The sequence below is a fragment of the Astyanax mexicanus genome, chromosome 17 (assembly GCF_023375975.1).
Source record: "Astyanax mexicanus isolate ESR-SI-001 chromosome 17, AstMex3_surface, whole genome shotgun sequence".
NCBI lineage: Eukaryota > Metazoa > Chordata > Actinopteri > Characiformes > Acestrorhamphidae > Astyanax > Astyanax mexicanus.
Window position 1 is genome coordinate 37,037,501 of NC_064424.1, and position 22,868 is coordinate 37,060,368.

At 39.3% G+C, this 22,868-nt stretch overlaps 1 protein-coding gene across 7 annotated transcripts in view; it reads left to right on the plus strand.

The window, feature by feature from the left end:
- The window catches only part of arhgap24 (Rho GTPase activating protein 24), a 206,355-nt gene extending 183,693 nt beyond the window's left edge, over positions 1 to 22,662 (plus strand). For 6 of the 7 annotated variants that reach the window (XM_049466089.1, XM_049466090.1, XM_049466092.1 and 3 more), the window contains 7 exons: positions 4,121 to 4,328; positions 6,944 to 7,076; positions 8,323 to 8,396; positions 8,958 to 9,079; positions 9,465 to 9,748; positions 10,354 to 11,123; positions 20,548 to 22,662. In XM_049466089.1, the coding sequence (XP_049322046.1) occupies positions 4,121 to 4,328; positions 6,944 to 7,076; positions 8,323 to 8,396; positions 8,958 to 9,079; positions 9,465 to 9,748; positions 10,354 to 11,123; positions 20,548 to 20,791 (1,835 nt within the window). In that variant the 3' untranslated portion in view covers positions 20,792 to 22,662. Of the gene's footprint in view, positions 1 to 1,328; positions 1,528 to 4,120; positions 4,329 to 6,943; positions 7,077 to 8,322; positions 8,397 to 8,957; positions 9,080 to 9,464; positions 9,749 to 10,353; positions 11,124 to 20,547 lie in introns of those variants that run through there. The other variant, XM_049466093.1, reaches the window with a different exon arrangement.
- The last annotated feature ends 206 nt before the right edge of the window (positions 22,663 to 22,868 follow it).

Genomic DNA, 22,868 nt, shown 5'->3' on the forward strand with positions numbered 1-22,868 from the left:
AAGCAGGGAACAAAATTATAAAACAGTTCAATCAGTCTACCACTTTCTGTTACAGGTCAAATCAGCCTGGTTTGTAGTAAAGTTATTTTTAGCACACTTTTTAGCCAAATAGTACATTTCAACTGTAATTAAAATGTACGTTTGTCGAAGTAGATTTCCAAAAAATATTTTATTACAGTTTACTACAGAAAATATTTTATTACAGTTTACTACAGTTTACATTCACACAATGAGTAGGTCCTTAGTAATAGTTGGCAGTGAGCATAATTAGTTAAGATTAACTCTTAATTCAAATATTGCTTGCTGTTACACCTAATGTGCAGAAAAGACTTGTTACTACACTGTAAACTACTGTAAACTTAACCCCTTAACAGTAGAGAGAGGACAGACAGCTTCTCCAAGTGTCCTGTAGGAGTCTCCTAAGCCCTCAAAGTTTTCAGAATGTAAATAATAACTTAAATAATAACTTAATAACTTAATTTACTACAGAGAAAAAGGGTTTTGTATCACCTACACTTGTAGCCTGAATAGAGGCTAAGGCCTGCTAAGGTATTTTTACAGTATACAATACAAATGTCAAAGTAGGTCTCAGATTTTAATTTAAGTTCAAAAGTTTACATTCTTTGTAATACTTACTAGTAAGACTGTGTAAATATGTAAATATCAGTTTGCTGGTATTTCCATTCACTGAAACAGTGAGATTGCATGCAGATCACAAGTTAATGCTCTACACTGATTTAATCTACAACTAATCTACCCCAAGATACTTGGATGCTTAGATGTAGACATAAGTGAGACAGTAGTTTGAGGTAGAAAATAACCATTAAGGGTTCTATTACAGGCAATTAAAGCAGAATGGGACTACGTGGATTGCACTGTATACAAATTACATATAATGTACATATTAGCTACAGTGTTGTGCCTCATTGCTTTTTATCTTTAGCATACACTTTTTTCCTTCTGTGTATTCTGATGACATGGAATCTTACATGGTTCATTATTTTGTCCATTTTATTAGTCCATTAAAGTCCACTCTTTCGCTTGCATCTTACTAAACATCTTGAAATAGTGCAGAAATGGATTTATTAAAATATAATCCAGTGACAGTGACAGGAAAAACCCTGTTTCTCACAGCTGGAACAGATCAGACTCTGATTTAAAGTAGAGAACAGAGAACACTTCCTGTGGAGAACCGATCAGAAGGCAGTCTCCAAGACTCCAGATTGTGTTGTTTGCAGTGAGCATTAGCGTTCTCCTCTCCTGATGCTCCGTGCTCCTCCAGGGCTTTTCATAATCGACTCACAGCACGGCAGACCCCTGTTATAGCCCCCGGCTGTGTGTCAGGCGTGGGTGTTGGCACTGCAAGCCGTGCTGTTGTGACTGTAGCGTGGCATGCGGTGGATGGAGAGCATAACATGCTGGAACACAGAGGTCAGAGGTGCATCCAGTTCAGTCCCCTTTCCTACCACAGCTTCTTCAACAGGAGAATCTACAGGAAGATCAGGAGCTGTGTCGGCTTCAGCCGGGGTAAGTGAGGAGTAATTAGGTGTGTTTTTCTCTTACGTTGGTGATACAACAAGACAGATTCAATGCACTATTACGCAACATTATGTATCAGTTGAAAGATTTTATCAAAAGAGATCCTGATTTAGGTGTGATACAACATATACAAAAAATGAGTCCCAGTCCACAAATAGCCTTTTCAGTTTATTCAATGAATCTATCAGACAAAACTGTTTTTGGAGTTTAATTGATAATGAAAAATTAAGTACAGTAAATGAAAATAGGAAAAAACACTGAGACTGAGACGTAAACTCCGGGCTGTTCTCATCACCCGCAGTTCCACCAGTCACAACTGAGTGGTGTACATCCTCAAGCTTGACCTGGCTTAAGATGATGACTTACTCGATGTACCTGTTCTAACTGGCGGCATACGTTTCCATCTGGTAGAATAAATAGACAGTGCTTGTGATGCTTACACACAGCTCAGATCATCCACAAAATACTGATTAAATGACCCACATATTTATAGTTATTATCTATTTTTTCACCTCTGCTGATCGAAAATACATTGTGGTTAGGAGTTTTTTTTTGTGTGGGTGATATATTGTCTCAGAATTGCAATAAACAATTTTATTGTCATTTTAAGACCATTTCGTGCCATGGATGTGATCATTTAATAGCATACTAATTTAATTATAAAAACATAATTACTGTTTAGAAAATATCGTGACATGCTTATTTGTAGTTCTAAAATTACAGACTGTTCTGTTTCTCTGCATATTTTCCTAATCCTCCTGTTCTTCAATGGTCAGGACCCTACAGGACCACCACAGAACAGCTACAGTATTATTTTTAATAGCTGCTCTGTGGTGGTCCTGTGTTGTCGTAAGCACTGAAAAACAGTATAAAAAGGGATAATAAATTATGCAGAGAAACAGAAGAAACTATAGTCTTTAATGAAACAACTACAAAGTGCTTCTATATGATCCTGATTTTCTCTGCCTTAAACTCAAGAACTGACACTTCACTTGCTGTGTAATATCCTGACTCCTTGACAGCTGCCTCTAGAACAGTGCATGGAGTGCTAATGGTTAAAGTGGTGCTTTTGCCCTTACCCATGTGACAGTTTGACCCCTTCCACACATTCTAGTCCAATCTAAAGTGTGTACCATCTGGTACCACTGGTCTTTGAGTGAGTTTGTGTCCTGAGACCCGGTTACTTCCTCTAGTCTGAAGCGTCCAGGAAGCTGCTTCTAATCCCCCAGCGCTCTGGCCACATGAGCTGCTCCAAATGGGAATCACACTTTCTTTTTCTTTCTTTTCTGCGGCTGAGTGGGGGGCAACTAAAGGGTCGAGGCAGGAGGAAGGCGGTGGGGCAGGAAGTCTTTTATTTAATCTCTCTTTTCTCCTCTAGAGCAGATTGTGTCGGGGCTTTGTTGGGATACATATTCTGCAGCTGAACGCTCTCGGTTGTGGAAGGCTGGTTTGGGGTAGCTGACTGGAATAGCGCTCAAACCAGGCTCTGTTAACTTCACACACTTCACCACAGGGTTTTTACATTAAGCTTTCATGAGAGGAAAGACGTCTGTGTGGTTGTTGGCGATAAACCTAATCTCATGATCTCCAAGATTTGTTTGAAAGAGTCTCGATCAAGTGTTTTAAAATGATTAGAATACTCTGCAGTTGGCACGAAAACATGAAAAATACCCTCTATACACTGACAAGACAATAACATTTCAAGACAAAGCTGTTGGAATGGATAAATGAAGTTTATTATGTGTAAATGTAATGATGTATGTAAGTCATAACAGTATTAGAGAAAGACAGGGTTTATTAGGTAAAAACAAGAAAAAGAGACAGACAGACAGTCAGTGTGAGCGACCGAGAGAGAGCGAGAGATGGAGAGAAACTGTACGGGCTACTGACCCTGTGTTCACACTAAAAAGATGTGTGTGTGTTCAGTTTGAATGATCTGTGTTTCTGTGGCGTCTCTGCTTGTGTTCTCTAACTTCAGTCAGAGCTAAACTTCTCAGCGCAGGCTAGGTCAGTAGCGAGTTGTTAATAGCAGCACTGCTACAGCTAAACTTTCCAGGTTTTGTTTATTGGTTCCACAACTCTCCTATAGACTGCCTGTGTACCGTGTATTCTGCCTGTGTTTACACTTACCGAACTGTGACCCCCGTACCGCGACGGTTCATAAAGAATACACGTATCGTTACACCTCTCTCTACCACCATAAGATCCCAAACAGAACCTGCATTTGTTGCTAATGACAATATGTTTATAGTCTGTAGCAGTCTAGATTTTTCTTTTTAGAAAAAATCTGTTTTTTCTCTGGCCGGTAAACTCAATATGTGTAAACTTTGCAAATGTCTAACTATAGCATGTCTAACTATCACTTACCAAGAGGTACACTAGCTTAAAATAGCCTTGGACATTCTTTTTAGTCATTATTGTATTTGTAGTAATTAATTTACTTTTAATTACCATGTTTTGCAGCAGTGATTTACAAAAAGTTAGTTTTTCCATTCGAGTTCTGTCTATTATTGCTTTTTAAACCTAAGCAGGTAGCTACCCAGACTAACCCACAAAATCATGTCTGTTTCTTTTGTTTCAGGAATTTTTGGTCAGAAGCTGGAGGAGACAGTGCGGTACGAGCGACGCTACGGGAACAAGCTGGCACCCATGCTGGTGGAGCAGTGTGTGGACTTCATCAGGCAGTGGGGTCTACAGGAGGAGGGGCTATTCCGCCTGCCAGGCCAGGCCAACCTGGTTAAGGAGCTGCAGGATGCCTTTGACTGCGGAGAGAAACCTTCTTTCAACAGGTATCTCCCCAAAACGCATCTATCCTCTAATATTGTGTTTCTGATAAAGTGCCAGAGAGTAAAACACAATATGGCCAGTAAGAAGAAAAATAAAGTTGGTAGGAGTTTCTAATAAAATGGCAAGTGAGTAAAGTGCAAAGTGTGTGATGTTTCTATTCTTGTGTTCTTCCCACCTCATCCCCAATTCTCTAACTCCTCTATTCAAGAGTATTACATGGAGCTCCATCATTCCAGAGAACACGGTTTCACTGCTCCACAGTTTAATGATTACTAAGGTGGTCTATAAATGTTTGGCTTTGAGACAGGGTCTGTGCCACTAGAGAGAGAGGCACGCTGCATATTTAACACACCACTGTGAAAACATCACTGGGGGTGAAGAGGTATGAGAATAAGACTGACTGGGTTCTGCCCATATGGTGCGTTGTTTAGTGTGTGTGTGTGTGTCTGCATTTGTGTTATAGAGACATGCAAAACTCAGATCAGACCACACACACATTCTTCAGAAGCTGGAGGGATGGTGAAATGGCAGATTGTAAGTTTCAGGGTGGAATTCTGAACCATTGCTGTAAACACACCCCAACAGTTATTAGAAATGGGCCAAACATTTATTCCAGAGTAAATTTTAAATATATTCATTTAAAAATGTTTTTCATGTCTTTCCATGTATGAAAGATCATTTCTTACCTTATTGAAATTTTTTTTTTTTCAGTCAGGTAAAAATAAAGTGGTAGCACTTAATTTGAGTGGTCCATTATTGATGCCATGTAGACGCTAACTTACATTCAACTAAATGTCCAATAAATGCAACTTAATTCTTAGTTGAATGTAAATGATTCTCTATATGTAGCCCTACACCCAACACTAACCTAAAAGCACTTCTAATGGACCATCCAAGTAAAGTGATTCCAAAATAGTTGCACTAAGAAAGAAGTGTGGGATAACAATGCTATTCAGAAGGAAGATAAAGATTACCAGGATTAATATATTTAAAAACTTTACACTGATATTGGCATTTTTTACTGAGCGATACATCAAAATAGTATGTAACCCATGTGTGTAACATAACACACCTGATGTCTCATCATTGAGTAGTAGAGGCAAAGTTTCTGTGTCTTCAAAGCAAGCTTTTGAGACAGCAGCAGTTTGTGGATGAGCACTGTCCTGTTGCTATAGCGCACCGGCATGTAATGAAGACCAAAGGTGATCTGGTATCATACCAAAGTGTCAACATGACAAATCTTTGATCTTGACGCTAACCATTCATTGGTCATCTCCACCAAGATAAAAGCAGGACTCATCACTAAAGATGACCATGCCATTCTAAATCCTTAATGACAGTCTGGCACGACAACCCAGGTTTTAAATGTATATGTAGTACATACTTCTTAAAGTTTATTCTATGTGTAGCACTCGTTATGTGCAACGCAGCAGCCACATTAGCTAGTTCACAAAATATCAGAAATTTTATACAACAGTATTACAATAGAAAAATATATAGGCAGTAAATCCGGGGTTGGACCAGTATCAGAAGACTCTTTAGATTCGCTCGGAGGGCTTTGATTAAAATACAACAGACCGGGATATTTATACAGAGTTCAAGATGCAGGTTATTTATTAAAAGAACAAAAATAAATAAAACGTACCTTTAGTGACTATGAAGAGAATATGGGTGTGGATGAAATTAAATGGGGAAAGGAAAAAATAATAAAAAGGGGATGTGGCTTAATTCAATGGGGCTTAATACTGTAAATTCACTGAATGAGTTAATAAACAAAACAAAAATCCAAAACCTCAAAATAAAGAAATACAGTCATCTATGCAGTATCAAGTAAATCAGAACACAATCTGCTCAACAACCCTTACAGAACTCATTTACTAATCACAATCTTCTTTGTGAAACAGCATTTAAATGTTCAAAAAAACCCAACAGTCCCTTTTTTTTTTGTTTGTTTCAGTCCGTGTCTCTTCTTCTTTTTTTTATGATTTGAGTTTGCTATTGTCAGAAAAAAGTGTGTCTCTTCACTACCCGGGTAGACTACGTTTTTTTAGAGAGTGTGTGTGTGTGTGACTCTGCTCCTCTTATCTGTTTCCCTCCTCGAGGCGCCGTTGGGGCTCGGGTGGCGGGAAAACGCTCGCATAGGATTCTGGGGATCGTAGTTTCAGGGTTGGCTCGCCATCTTGGATTTGACAAGTTCACTCGTTTCTCCCGTCTATTAAAACAACCGGAGTCTCCCTCAATCAAACAGCGCAAAAGTTTATCCAACTCGGTTGATAACTAAAAAATCTCCAACGAGGGTACTTGTGTATCACTGTAGTACAGTTTAAACACCGTCTTTACTCAATATTTCCTCACACACAAAATGGACATTTATCTCCAGCTCCGTGCAGCACACACACGCTGGGAGAGAGCAAGGTAGAGAGAGAAGGAGGGGGGTGGAGAGAGGGGAGAGTGGGAGAGAGGGAAAAGTGGGAGGGGTCTACACACAGGCTCCTCAGAATGGCTTTACCCAAAGAGTGCTTATTTTACCAGGGTTACATATGTCAATATAAACAAATGTTTGCTTCACTTTAATGTGCTTTTACAGTATCCTGTGTGTGTGTTTCTGTTTGTGCAGTAGTACAGATGTACACACTGTAGCATCTCTGCTGAAGCTGTACCTGCGAGAGCTTCCTGAGCCTGTGATCCCCTTCTGCAAATATGACGAGTTCCTGGCCTGCACCAAACTCCTCAGCAAGGACCAGGACTCGGTGAGTGTCCACACAACCTGTACGCATTCAGTACATACTAAACACACGAGGGTTACAGCTATGTCAAAGGCTAGGTCCACAATGCTAGGATTTAAGTTAGGGACCATGTGTGCACAGTATGGTGCAGCAGAATGTGGAAATGTTGTTTAGCTGCAGTGTACATGTGTCTTGTAAGTGTTCAATATTTTAAATTGTTTTATCAACAATATAAATGGACCTAAAATACCCAATGATTGCGCATTTAAAAGAGCTCTGTTGCGCAAGTAAAACACAAGTTTAATATCAATTTACAATGTGAAATACAGGGCTGTGTGTACTTCTTTGGCGGTGCTGTTTTGCACGGCACTTCACAGCACCTCTCATGCCTCCATCTTTCTGTCTCTGAGGGTGCTTTCAAACCTACCTTGTTTGGTCAGAACTTTTTGACTTTCCTGTTTAGGTCTAAACCAAATTGCAGGAGTGAAAGGGCCGTAAACTGTGGGTCAGACCAAAGAATCAGACTTCCAAAAGAATCCATCCAAAAGAGGTGTTCTCGGTCCCGTTCTACTCATCTATGGTCTTTAAAGAAACCAGAGAAATAAAGAATTGGACAAAATCTGACTCTTCCTCATAACAGCTGGCAACTCTCTGAACTCATAACTACATACTACAAACCAATTAATATAAAATATAATGAGACTCCGTCCATGATGAGAACAGGATGGAGTAAAGTTTTTTAGTCTGCTCACTAACAGACCAAATTTATACAATGTAACAAATACATTAACCTTGGTGTGGACATTAGTCCGGACTTTCAGGTTTGAAAATGGCAGATGTAGAATTTCCAGGCCAGGGAACTGCCAGACTGGAGAACCTAACCTTACATGTGACCAACTACAAAATAAGGACATGACTCCACTTTACATTTGTGAGGCTTTGTTTTTAAAACAGACTTTCATCTTTTTTTACCACTTTAAATTAAACAGCTGTTTCTATCTTCATTAAAAGGTTCTTCTCTTCAGTGCTCTATGCTCTATAGGTGGGCGTGGCTATGAGTTTTTGTGTTCTCTATTTTTTTTAAATGTAGATTGGCTTAATGTTATATGTTGGCTGTGTGGACTGTGGAAGTGAATAGTAGACTGTGTAATGTTAATTTTATTTACATTTTACTCAAAGCTGTTTTAATAAAGCAGTAGGGTTATTATATTGATGATACAGGACTTTTAAATAGTGTGTCAAACTATTTATTCCCTTTTTCTTTTTTTAGGGAATGAAGGAATTAAGAAGACAAGTAGAAAGCCTACCTCTGGTGAATTATAACCTGCTGAAATACATATGCAGGTACTAAATATTTTGTATTTAATCTCATTTATATTAGAGGTTCCTACCCACTGGACTTTACCCAGTTCAAATGTAAAGGTCTGCGCCACTGTTTGGGTTTTCGTGACTTTGTATTTGTTAATTCTGTTGGTTTCGTTTCACACTAAAGTATAACTTTTCTTAAATGCCAGAAGCTCTTATGTGTTTGTGCACTCATCATCAAAGGAATTGTGGGATTCCTATTCTATTGCTATTCTGAAGTGAAATCATTCATACAGAAGTAGTGTGTAATGCATGTGTAACACAATATTCCAGACATCTTAGCATGGAGTTGTAGAGCTTCCTATTTTTTACTGTAATGAAGACCAAAGACCAAATTGCACCCTACAACATGACACCAGGCCAAAGGTGTAAAACGTATTTACATTCATTTCTTAGATAGAAGTGTAAAAATACTTCTGTTGAAGTTAAGGTATCAACTCAAGCTTTTTACTCAAGGAAAAACCAATTGTCCCATTCCGGTGAGTGTTTCTAACTGTTCCAGCTGAATCCAGATTAAGCGGAATGAATGTCTCCCTGCAGGTTCCTGGATGAAGTGCAGTCGTATTCAGGAGTGAATAAAATGAGTGTGCAGAACTTGGCCACGGTCTTCGGGCCAAATATTCTGAGACCCAAAGTGGAGGATCCAGTGGCAATAATGGAGGGTGAGGCATTTCTCTGAAGAGTTGGAGGAGAAAACTGCTGAGCAGTGAATTAGATAAAAAAAACTTCCATATTTGTTTCAGTATTCAGTGTGCTTATATATTGTTATTTTAAACTAGTATTGTTCATTTGATTATCATTTTTAAATTGCATTATATTATTTATTTACTACAATAAATTATTCAGTGTTCACTATTAATTATTTTGTAACAACTATAACCGAATAAAGTTTAAATATTGTGAATCAGCTATGAATTATTTAGTATTCAGTTTGAATTAGGAAGTGTCCACTATGAATTATTCAGTAGTAATGTATTGCTTTAGATTGCTGTTCTGTGTGTTTGGGTTCAGAAGTTCTGAGCTGGTTGTTGGGTTCTGTGTGTGTAGGTGCGGTTCTGGTGCAGCAGTTGATGGCGGTCCTCATCGGTCAGCACAGCGTGATCTTCCCACCGGACGAGGACAGCAGTCCCGGTACTGTGGAGCTCTGTAACAACAACAACCCCTCCAAAAGGCCCACCGCCGGCCAGCTCCAGAACAAAGAGAACAACAACACCACCACTGTCCGCCACTGCACCTGGGAGACCCCCGACTCACCCACCCGCGCCACCCTGGACAACGGATCCCCCCGCTCAGGAAGCCCCCGGAACGGACCCACTGCACCACGCTTCGAGGTGGGACTGAACAAAATGAGACTCGCTCGTAGTTCACAATATTATTAGGATATTTGAGCCACAGTACTATTCAGCTGCAATATTCATACAGTTTTGATTACTGTGTATGGCTGCAGTGTATTGTGATTTAAACTGTTAATTTTAATTGTTGAATTTACATATTTAATAGATATATTTCTGTAAAAAATTGATGCAGAGTGATGGCGTTATCCACAAAACTGTCTGTCCTAATAAAATTGGTAAATTACATAGTAAAATATTTACAATTAAGTAAAATATCAACATTTTGGTTTAAATAATGCATAGAAAATTTAAAAAATAATTTGTACAACGTATTGTATAAAAAATAGTTTATAGAAGATACATTTATAGTAGATACTTAATAATATTCCTGATTTTACGACGTTTCATTTTCTGATGTTTTACTTGCTATACTTACATTTATTCTTTGCAATCTGTTATAATGAATTCTGCTCATGTAAAATTGATTGCATAAACTGTTTCAGCAGCTAGGGCTTATTTGCATATTGTGGCCATTGTGGGATATCAGTCTAATACTCGTTGATTAGTTACTGATCCAGTGTTTGTTATTTGTTCACCCTCAGTTTGAGGTGACGCGCAGTCCTCCTCTGATGGTGAAGAAGAACCCAGCACTCAGTAAAGGCAGTAAGGGCATCGTCACCAACGGCTCCTTCAGCTCCTCCTCCTCGTCCTCGGCCGAGGCCGGCCAGGAGAAGTGTCAGAACCAGGCGCTCACCAGCACGGGCACACTACAAGCCCGCCGCACCAAGATGGGCGTGCAGAACGGGGGTGTGCGGATGGGCGTGTCCAGCACCGACGTGGTGAACGGGACTGTGATCGGGCGCAGTAACGGACTTTGGTCTCCGCCTGGTTGCGTAACACTGCGTGAGGAAAAGGGGCGGGACGGCTGCGAGCAGCAGAACCGCTTGTCCACCTACGATAACGTTCAGGTCCAGCAGATGACCTCTGGCCAGCCGTGTCTCAGCAGTAGCAGCTGTGAGGACAAGCAGAGCGTGGACAGCGCCACCTGGTCAACGTCATCCTGCGAAATCTCACTACCCGAAAACTCCGCCTCCTGCCGGTCCTCCACCACCACCTGCCCAGAGCAGGACTTCTACACCGGAGCCTTTGAGGACCCGCTGCTGGACGGGGCGGGGCAGGAGGAACGGCGGGACACTAATGGAGGAGTAGGGGGAGGGCGGAGCAGCAGGGGGACGAGTAGCAGTGAGAACAGCGAGGCGGCGTTTCCTCTGAGTAATGGAGCGAACAGCCACAGCGCCCTCCACAGTCTGGTGGGCAGCTTGAAGCAGGAGATGATGAAACAGAAAAGCGAATACGAGGCCAGGATTAAAAGGTGAGACTCTATTTATACATTTTTTTAATACATTAATTATCTTTAGAGTTTGTAGCTTTAGGCCAATCCCATTTCACCTCTTGGCCCTACCACTTTCCCCTACCCCTTCTTTTGAGTGTAATCCTTCTCCTTGGAACAGTGGTACAAGAGGAAGGGGTGAAATCTTACACCCTAAGAATTGGGACTACCCTTCATTCACCCGATACGTCATCCGGAGCGCTAAAGTTCAGCAACCTAGCTGCTGATTAACTAGTTATTTTTAGGGCACTGTATGTCTTCAGAAAGCGAGGCGGTGGTGTAGAAATTAATTGTTATTGTCTAGTCCTTAATTACTTTGTGATGGGGAGCTTTAATTAGCTTTTATTTTATTTTTCTGTTCTGCTTTAAACGCTGCAGCTTCTGCTGTCTGTTGCACCATTTAAGGTGGAAAGTTAGCTAGCTATCTAGTGAGACAAACTACTAGATCTTTTTTTTTTTAAGTGCTAAGCATCAGTTTGTGTTGCCATCTTACCAGTGATTCTCATACCCCTTCGTTTAAAGTGTGCCTCTCAAAAATCTCTGGGCTAACAAGCCCTTTCTCCATTCCCCTACCCCTCCAGCCTAACAAGAATCTGGACACCCCTACCCCTTGGTGTGCACGCGTGGAACAGAGGGGTAGGGGTAAGGGGTATTTTTTGCTCATTCTTCTTTGCAAAACAGCTCAAGCTCAGCCAGGTTAGATAGAGAGCGTCTGTGAACAGCTGTTGTGGTGGAAAAATAATGACAGGAAGAAAGAAATATTCAGAGTCTCTGAGTCTTGATCAGAATGAGTAACAAGATTTATTGAGAAGCCACACGTAATGAATACAGAGTGAACTCCTCCCTTGCAAGAGTGCCAAGCTCTCTTTATACCTTTTAGATCCTCCCATCCCTTACTTCCCAATTATGGGCACAGTGCCACCATTGTGACACGTCAACTTCTTCTGACAGGTGGTATGACATAATCCCTTAGTGAGCATATCAGACTGGTTCTCAAAACACCGCAAGCAGAAGGAAAAATGACCCTGGCGCCAGAATTGTAGACAGAACAATCCGTGACGTGCACACATACATAGACACACACTGCTTTCCCCAGATAGAAAAACTCTCACTCAGCATCTTAGATATGCTCCTGAGTACACATTATCATCGCATGGAACAAAAAGTAATATCATTAATAGTCGTCATTGTTTATGAATCATCACACGTCATTGATTATGAATCATTTCAGTAAACACTTTCCATCACACTCCCCCCTTTGATTCTGAATCAATAATAATTTTTTACAGATAATTTTCTTTACCTTCATCAAACAAAACGGTCCAGCCTAAATGCAGTATCTAACTCTATTGTATCTACTGTAACTTGCAGGAACTGGCCTTTCTTCTGCATATGGCGGAACAAAAATTAATAGATATATATTAGAAAAGAGTAAAAGTACATCAACAAATAAAATCTCGATAGATCAACACATTTGCAACCCAGAGAGAGAGAGAGAGAGAGAGAGAGAGAGAGAGAGAGAGAGAGAGAGAGAGAGAGAGAGAGAGAGAGAGAGAGAGAGAGAGAGAGAGAGAGAGAGAGAGAGAGAGAAAGAAAATAAACTAAAGCCAGTCGAGGGCCAGAGAGAATTCCTCATACTTCATCCAAGCAGTTATACATTTTGCAAATGACATGTGATTGTACAGAACTTATCAATATGATTACGTCAGCAGAGTCCAGTTAACAGCATGTTGTCCAGTTTTAATGACGTGATCCGCTCCAGCCTGTCTGAGCAACAGGTTCTTATCATGATGTTGTTCAGCACTGTGTCCTTCATGAACACAGCAGACAGTCCTTAAGTGTCCTAAAGTCTGTGAGAAGATGAGACAGAGGAAAAGAGTGGATGTAAAGATCTTCTGGCTATCTGAGGAGAGGTTTCCAGCACTTCACTCAGATAACTTGTTGTCTCCTAGTTCATATGCACTGGTCCCAGAACAGCAGAACAGCAGTGAAGCTTCTCTGCCACTCAGGGTCACATTCTCCTCACAGCTCTCACTGTTGATGAAAACACTCTGACCTTCCTGATTCCTGAAAAAAGTAAAAAAAAAACCCACCTCCAAAGCCTTGTCATAGTGACAGTTAAAAAGAGAGCAGAGATCATAAGGTTATTAAGTGAATTATAATGTGAACAGTAAAAATAATAACTGTATATATAAATGTATAAAACATTTAAGAATAAGAGTGTGAAGGTGTGGTTATCTCCAATCACACCCTTCACTCCCCCCTTCTAGACCAAATGGAATCATCCAAGATTCCATGATGGTCTACATAACGCCTAAGAAGCCCCGGGAGTAATGACAAGTGTCCGCATACAGAGTATGAGAACAAGTGTTTCTTCATCTCAGCTGTGGACATGCTGGGGCCTATTGCACACCAGTCCCCACGCCGGACTCTCCCTGCCTCGTCATGCCCACCATGGATCTGAGAAGATTCATAAACAAATTTTACTACATTAACTTTCTCTCTTTTTTTTTTTTTTTTTCCAGAATTACAACATGAAGTTTAAAAGTGTTAAAATCAAGTCAATGTTTTTCAACATTGTCACTGTTTTCGCTCTAGACTATAGAATACATAGTCTCAACATTTATTTATCAAATGCCTTCATATTTTCTTTTAACCTTTCACATTGTCTAATTTAATCTTCAACCACAATAATGTATATATTTTTTATACATTAATTAGACATTTTCTTACACTAGATGCTGAGAAGCTGATCTACACCTTTGTTTTGATTAGAGTATTGTAATGCATTATTCTCTGGATTACAATTATTATTCTCTACAATTTACAAATTACATTGTGGTCAAAATGCTGCAGCTACAGTTCTAACTCACACACATAAAAAAGAGAGAAGATTATTTAGATTGGATTTTAATATTCATTTAGTGTAAAAAGTGTAAAAATCTCTTAACTGCTTAGCAGCTAAGTATATATCAGGACTCCTGACAGATCGACAATTCCAGCTCATTTGTTGAGAACATTTAGCGTTGCATTCTGTATTTATGCACCAAAGATTTGTAACTCTCTATCAGTTTATATCCATCAGGGATCACCCAGTTCTTCCTTTGAAGCACATCTAAAACTTATTTGTGCACTTCAGATTAATCTTAGTTTTATTTATTTTAAAATAGTTTGTTATGTGCCAAAATTCTTAATGCCAATCTGTAGACAAACAATCCTCAACTTTACACATACTCAGAAATCCTTAAAGCATTGTTCAGAATATTTAGTCTGATTAGTGCTGTTATTTGAGGGCGAACACACAAAGAGCATAAAACACCCCCTTTTTATTTTAGTTATTAAGTAGAGAGTTCAGTTCTTCCAAAACACTGATGAGTATGATGCAGTCAGTGCATTTCCTCTATATCCTTCGTAAACTTATTTTCCATCTGTTAACTTGAGTCTAAAAACATTTGGCTGATGTTAGAATTTAAATGTGTGTGGAGTTGTGTCCACAAGCTGTTGTAGGCATGGTCCACCTAAGTTTAGACTAACTAGTTCCTATGACAGTGATTTTGAAGCTATGAGCTGCAGTGGTCCTGTTTGAAGTTATTGGCCTAATATTTATTTTCCTTGTTCAGTTCCAATATATATTTTGCGAACTGTGCTACCTGTAAATTAATTGCAAAAAATAAAAACATATTTAAGTTTCACTTGTTTGGCATAGTTGCAAGACTGTTAGCTGGTGGTTTAGCAAGCTAGTTATTATTATATATATTGAATTAATTTAGCATTAATATTAATGCACATATAAGAGAAAGATTTCTATCTTACCCTATATATATATTTTTAAAAAACCTTTGGAGCAAGCAAAGCTCTTTTTGTAGTTGATAGTCTACATTGATGTATTAATAAGATTTTAAATGGTTGATTTTTTATTTAAGCCAGCATGCTTGGTTACTTTAGCTAGTTACAACTACATCTGAGTTTATATGTATTAATTTTGTCAAAAGCCAGTAAACAACTTCCCTTACATAAGCCTTAATGGAGATGATTGTTATTAAAAATGTTTTATACAAATCATAGTCATTAGGCAACATAAATTACATAATGTAAACCTAAAAAAAAAAAAAAACTTTCCAGTGAAAATTGAGGGCCAATGTGTGATAGGCCTTTAATGTATTAATCTGCCCAGCAACCATGTTTGGCTACTGTTTACAATGAAATTAAAGATTTTTCCCTGAACTAGATATTATTTTTAATTCATCAAAGTTTTTGATGAGAAACACTATTTAAAAGAGAAACCAAAAAAGCTAAAACCTCCCTTTTTTTTTTTTTTCTTAAAAAGAAAGGTAAAACAGTCATAATTTGAGTCACCACCAGATTTAAAGTTTAACCAAACATTTTCTACATGAGGCATAAACATCAAAAATTAAATAAAATCACTCCTTTTAATGGAAAAAAGTAAACAGGCATAAAAATAAAAAATCTGGTCTCACGTCTCTGTTGCTGGCTCAGGCTGAGGGGTGAATCCACTGGGCTGATTGGCTGCTGGGGGTGGGTGGTGTTGATGGTTGAGCAGGTGCTGTCTGAAGCGGTCTCTGATCGCTCAGTTCTTCCAGATCTGAAACCAGTTTCCTGGACCAGTGCTGTAACATTTCAATCACAGCAGGTCCGGTGAAGACGCAGTCCAGCCATCGACCGACAGCTGGACCAAACACAGTCTCTCATCTGAGACTCTCCTCATGAAGTGCTCTGGTTCAGATGATGTTCACAGTACTGTTGCAGAGGACCCTGTCTCTGAGGGTCAAAACTCCTGTGATGAGCACCACCCCCGCCTTCTCAAACACCCAGAAAACAGCACTGAGCAACAATCAGTCAAAAGAGAAAAAATCCCTCCAAAAAAAAACTTTAAAAGAAAAAAATAATAATAAAAAAAGAAATCCTGAAAGGAATTCTAACATGGTTAAAAATTGTTTAGCCTCATGAAATAACTAAAACAAAAATTATTTCCAGCCAAACGATGCTTGATATTTCTAAACTGTATAAACATTAACATTATATTGTTGTGCTCTGATGGGGACTCAAAATATAGCCAAGAATATGCAAGCAAGTTCTTCATTGCGAGAAATAGAAAACATATGGAAAGCAAAACAAAAAGCTCCATTTTTTTTTTTTTTTTTTTTTTTTAAACATCTGATGTCTCCTTGTTTAAAAGTCAGAAAGAGAGACCCAATTCACTGCAGCTCGTAATAGATACAATATTAAGTTTGTCAAATTAAAGCTTTCCAAAGAAAGTAAGATCTTTCCTTACTGGTTTCTAAAATCTACCATCCTCATTAAGAGAATCAAAAGATCAGCATAGACTGAGATACATGAGAACCACTAGAGAAATTAGATATGTGTATTCTTTAAATCTCATTCAGCTGAGACTGAGCTGAAATCAGTCTCAATAAAAAAGAATAATAATAGAAAAGGCCTAAACCACATGAAGACAGAAGCTGTGTTCAGAATGGCTCACTCATTAACTCTTTCACTATGTAGCATTTTCTATTTACTAAGCGAATTATGGAACAACCAAACAATAAACCATGTTTGTCCTGCTCTGAGGACGTCTAATACAACAGCACTGCATTGCATTATAGTATATTTTGGAATTTCTAAATTTTGTGATGCATTAGGTTTTTCATAGTGAACTATATAGGGAACAGAATGTACTGCTGCGGTTTTAAACAGTACTGCAAAAATGGTTTTACACTATATAGTGCACTATTTCTGGAATAGGGAGCGATTCTGACACAGCCACACACACATTATATTCATCATTAGATTCGCTTACAGAATATCAGAGTTAGACAAATGTTAGAAACATACACACTTACACACACGCACAGACACACACACACACACACACACACACACCAAATGTGATAGAAGATAGCAGAGAAGAGATGTTTTGTCTATCTCTCTCACTGCTTTATTCAACACACGCAGAAACACACACACACACATTGTATCAAAAGCCTGGAATCCTCATCTCTTTTCTGTTTCAATCAGGGATGACTTTCACAATGTGGACATTTGTACATAACTCATCACTACTATTTAAACATGAAGCAGTCTCACATATTCACTAAACTGCCATCCTCAGAATTCTACAGCATTTTCCATAAAGATAATGAAACATGTTACATTGAACAGTTCCAGCATGGCTCAATATTCTGCCCTACTTTAATATATGTATATTGGGTTAATATGCTAATGATTCCAAACCTTTGAACAACACTACATAAACACACACACACACAGACATACACATATAGTCTTGGCTCATTTGATTGAAAAGAGCTGCGTCATGAATTTTTGGATTAAATTTCAATTCTTTAGTTACTTGGGATCCCATTTTTGTTCTCTCATTCGATTTTAATGACTCAGAGTAATTTAGCCCCAATAATCACGTCTCACCTTCCTTCTTCTATCCCTGCTTAATACACAATCAGTACCCTGTACTATTAGTATTATTTTATGCACTCCTCCCCACGGTCCCGGGACCTATACTCTAATGACACGTCTATCAATAGAGGCCTCACGACCAGGCTAGTCTTCTCTTTACTTTAAAGATATATTTACATACATCAATAAAGGCCTCACGACCAGGCTAGTCTTGTACACCGTCATGTAACTATTCACTGTCCAGGGCGGAGTGCTGAAGGAAGGATGGAGGGGAGTAAATTAATTTAAGAACAATTGTTTACATTTAAAATTTCCTTAATGAGTAAATTAGTTAACCTGTCACTCACCACCAATGTTTGTCGATGAGGCCTGGATTTGCGAATGGGGGGGAGAGGCCGCACTTACCCCCGCGGTACTTGTCCTTTATTCTGTGGAATTTTCCCTTGCTTCTGGGGCCCAGCTGTTTTGCTGGAGAGCGTCCTCGGCAGGTGCTAGTCTCTCCCCCTCCGCCGCAAGACCATGCTCATCCTGTTCCGTGACGCCAAATTGTGGTGGAAAAATAATGACAGGAAGAAAGAAATATTCAGAGTCTCTGAGTCTTGATCAGAATGAGTAACAAGATTTATTGAGAAGCCACACGTAATGAATACAGAGTGAACTCCTCCCTTGCAAGAGTGCCAAGCTCTCTTTATACCTTTTAGATCCTCCCATCCCTTACTTCCCAATTATGGGCACAGTGCCACCATTGTGACACGTCAACTTCTTCTGACAGGTGGTATGACATAATCCCTTAGTGAGCATATCAGACTGGTTCTCAAAACACCGCAAGCAGAAGGAAAAATGACCCTGGCGCCAGAATTGTAGACAGAACAATCCGTGACGTGCACACATACATAGACACACACTGCTTTCCCCAGATAGAAAAACTCTCACTCAGCATCTTAGATATGCTCCTGAGTACACATTATCATCGCATGGAACAAAAAGTAATATCATTAATAGTCGTCATTGTTTATGAATCATCACACGTCATTGATTATGAATCATTTCAGTAAACACTTTCCATCACACTGTTTTCATGTCTTGCTACAGAAGCCCAATGCAATTTAGGTCAGGACATATTCAAGATTTAGTTTCACATTCTTACACCATTGGAGTGATAAAAAATTACTGGTCATTAAAAAATAGCAGATGACACTATAATAGGTAAATAATAAGTAGGCTTATGATACTGAGTTTATCCAATAGGTATGAATGAGTTGTGAAAGTTTGTGTACGCTTGTTATGTGTAAATGGCAACACTACACTTGTTAGACTTAATCAATCACCTGGTAAGTTTCCAGCAACCATTATTGACTACAGATTACATTTTTTATTTTATTTTATTTGAATAAAATTTAAAAAACCATTAATCATCTTTGTTCTACTTCAGAATAATGTGCTACTTTGTATTGATCTATCATTTAAAATCTCAATAAAATACATTTCAGTCTGTAGTTGTAAGGTGACAAAATGTGAAAAAGTTCAAGGGGTATGAATAGTTTTGCAAGCAACTGTATCAAACATTAGATCTCATCAGTGACCCATTTAAAGTCTGTGCTTTTAATGGATTAAAATGAGCTTGAGGTAGTAGGGGGACAGGAAGGTTGGTAGGATAGGAGTTACAGGAACATGCACCAGATGGAACAGGAAATTTTATCATGTCTCATGGATGGTAAAGAACACTGCACTGACCTGTGGTATGTGTATGTGTGGTCTCTTGCAATGAATGTGGATGTGATTTCTGCCAAAGAGCAGAAAAAGCAGAGAAAGTGTCAGTTATAGCGCAGAAAAACGGGGCAAAGAGTCTAAAAGCGGAGAGAGAGTGTGCAGTTATAGTGCAGAAAAATGGGCCAAAGAGTCTAAAAGCGGAGAGAGAGTGTGCAGTTATAGTGCAGAAAAACGGGGCAAAGAGTCTAAAAGCGGAGAGAGTGCGCAGTTATAGCGCAGAAAAACGGGGCAAAGAGTCTAAAAGCGGAGAGAGTGCGCAGTTATAGCGCAGAAAAACGGGCCAAAGAGTCTAAAAGCAGAGAAAGTGTCAGTTATAGCACAGAAAAACGGGCCAAAGAGTCTAAAAGTGGAGAGAGTGCGCAGTTATAGCGCAGAAAAACAGGCCAAAGAGTCTAAAAGCGGAGAGAGAGTGCGCAGTTATAGTGCAGAAAAACGGGCCAAAGAGTCTAAAAGCGGAGAGAGAGTGCGCAGTTATAGCGCAGAAAAACAGGCCAAAGAGTCTAAAAGCGGAGAGAGAGTGCACAGTTATAGCGCAGAAAAACAGGCCAAAGAATCTAAAAGCGGAGAGAGTGTCAGTTATAGTGCAGAAAAACGGGCCAAAGAGTCTAAAAGCGGAGAGGGTGTCAGTTATAGTGCAGAAAAACGGGCCAAAGAGTCTAAAAGCAGAGAAAGTGTCAGTTATAGCGCAGAAAAACGGACCAAACAGTCTAAAAGCGGAGAGGGTGTCAGTTATAGCGCAGAAAAACAGGCCAAAGAGTCTAAAAGCAGAGAAAGTGTCAATTATAGGGCAGAAAAACGGGCCAAAGAATCTAAAAGCAGAGAGAGTGCACAGTTATAGTATATTTAAAGTGGTATATTTCATTATTTGTTTTATTACAGAGTCGGTGGCCCGTGACTTCAAATATATTTCTCCTTCTGGCCCCCAACAAAAAAGATTGGACACCCCTGCCCTAGGAGAATCGAGCGAGTCATTTTAGAGTACTTTGTTCTTTGTTCCAGCTCACAGTATTTCAATATTTATCAAGTGGAGGCACAAAAAATCATTTTTGAATCTAACACAGCTTTGTATGCAAAAATTGACAGTAGTAGTTATTAATCATTACTGTAAATTCACTGTATTGTAAAATATCACAATACTTTGAAATATTGATATATTTTCTTTATTTACCAGTCTCTCTCCCATTCTCTTGCCCTTTGTCTCTAGTCTGGAGCATCGTAACGTAGAGCTGGAGGCGGAGATGGTGACGCTGCGGGACGAGTTGGAGCAGGAGAGGAAGAAGTTCACCATGGTGGAGATCAAACTACGCAACGCAGAACGGGCCAAAGACGACGCCGAGAAACGCAATGAAATGCTGCAGAAGGAGATGGAGCAGTTCTTCTCTACCTTTGGAGATCTGACCACTGACCCTCGCCGGCCAGACCGAGCCAATACCATCTGGATCCAGTGAGCGGCAGCGGCGCGGACGGGACTGAGGACTGTAGCGTTATGGTGCCAGTAGGGGGAGTATACAGCCACTGTTAGGACACCTGTATACTCTTCAGAAACGATCTAGGACCAGCTTACTTACGTTTTAATGGCTCCACTTGGACAGACTGTGACTGATATGTCTGAGTGAAGCCCAGAGCCAAAATCCTACCTGGACCATCAGAACTGGACCAGTCCATAATGGTGTAATAAGATTATAACAATCGGATATACCAGTCAAAAGGGAGAAAAAGACTGTACCATTTGAATTAAAAGAAAGGGAGGTCAAGCGAAGACAACCCAAAGAAGAAGGATTATGGGTAATTCAGTCTTTTACCAGACTTCAGCCTTAACAATGGAGTGAAAAAAGAGCCTACAGAAGAACCAAGAATGTCATACCTTTAGTTTGTAATCCAACCAAAAATTTCCTGTTACGTGTTCTGATTGTGTATTCTGTGTATATAAAGCAAAAAAACCTGGAGATGGAAAGATGTATGTATAAAAGCAAGCTAAGATATTTTAATGTACGTCTGATATTTAAACTGAGAATTATCACATTTTATTTGTTATTATACCGAGGTCTTTCCCTGCGCTTAGTGTTTTCTTCGTTTTTTATCAACTACAGAACGGTACAGAAACAGCTTTGAACCTTGTGTTGTTGATGTTAGACTCTATGATTTACACAATGCAGAGAATACAGACAAAATTAAGGCTTAAAACAGACTTCTAATATAAAAAGGAACTTTTGACTAAAATCAAAAAACCTGAAGGGAAAAAACAAATTGAAAATAAACCCTCTGTTCTTAGACTCGGTTCTAGATTTAATCACCCAGGTAACATGCTCATGTGAGGCCCCATCTGGATTTTACTTTCCACACTTTATGGAGCTTAAAATCTGATGTGAGTATTTGAATCTGCATTTTTTGAAATATTAAATAGCTTCACCTAAACCCACTTAGCCCACTGTAAGTCCACTTGTGTATGTGTAACAAATATTCAATAGTTTCCACTATTTTTATTGAAGACAATGTGGTAACTTTTTACTACAGTACAGTACAAATATTACACCAAACTCATATCAACCTCTGAACGACACTATATGTAACCTATAGGTTTGTGGACAGCCCTTCTAATGAGTTCAGTATTCTAGTCCAGTCTAGTTCCTTTTCTCTGAAAACAGATAAACATGAATTATTGGCACCAACACCAGGCATGAGCTGGAGGAGTATAACCCCAGTATTGGGCTGTAGAGCAGTGGAACTGTGTTCTCTGGAATGGAGTAGTTTTGGATGGGATGAGTCGAGGAGTTGTGGTGGTGATTATCTAACACTCTCACTGACTTCACTAATTAAGCTCTTGTTGCTGAATGCAACCAAATCCTCAGAGAAATGCTGTAAATCCATAATAGTAGAGCAGAATAAACTGGTTTACTTTTTATTTGATTTCTGAAGAAATGATGTACAATGAGCAGGTGTCCTAATACTTTTGACCATATGGTAAAAATATGTAAAAATTTCCCCAGAGAAATTGTGATGAAATCTGCCTGTGATAAGGCTTTTTTATACTAGCAGCAAGAGCCACGTCTCCTGCTAACCCAGACTGAAAGAGCCTCTGTCGCACTCAGCAGCGCTCCCAAGTGGCACTAAAGTGTATAATAGTAGAGTTTAGAAGGTGTATTATATACAGTGTAAATCAATCTGATTTATTTTGAGTATACTGAATCTTGTTGGACCTGTTCTCCTCCATGTGTGTGTTTTCAGGCATGTGTCCAAGGTTAGGCTTCTGTCTCAGTGTCTGATTGAGTGCAATGTTACTGCAGATGTCAATAAAATTAAATTAAATTATGTGACCTCATCTGAGTGTTGTCGTCTGTTGTTTTTTTGTGGAGTTGGACGTGTTGATGGTGAATGGGTTTGAGTGCAGGGGGTAGCCCTCACAGATGTGAAGGAGCGTGGGTGGCCGGGCGGTAACACGGTAATTATTTTTGAGACAGACACAAGCAAACATCCTCCCACACACATTCCCATCTCAATCTGAAGAAAGATCTTAGAATAACACAA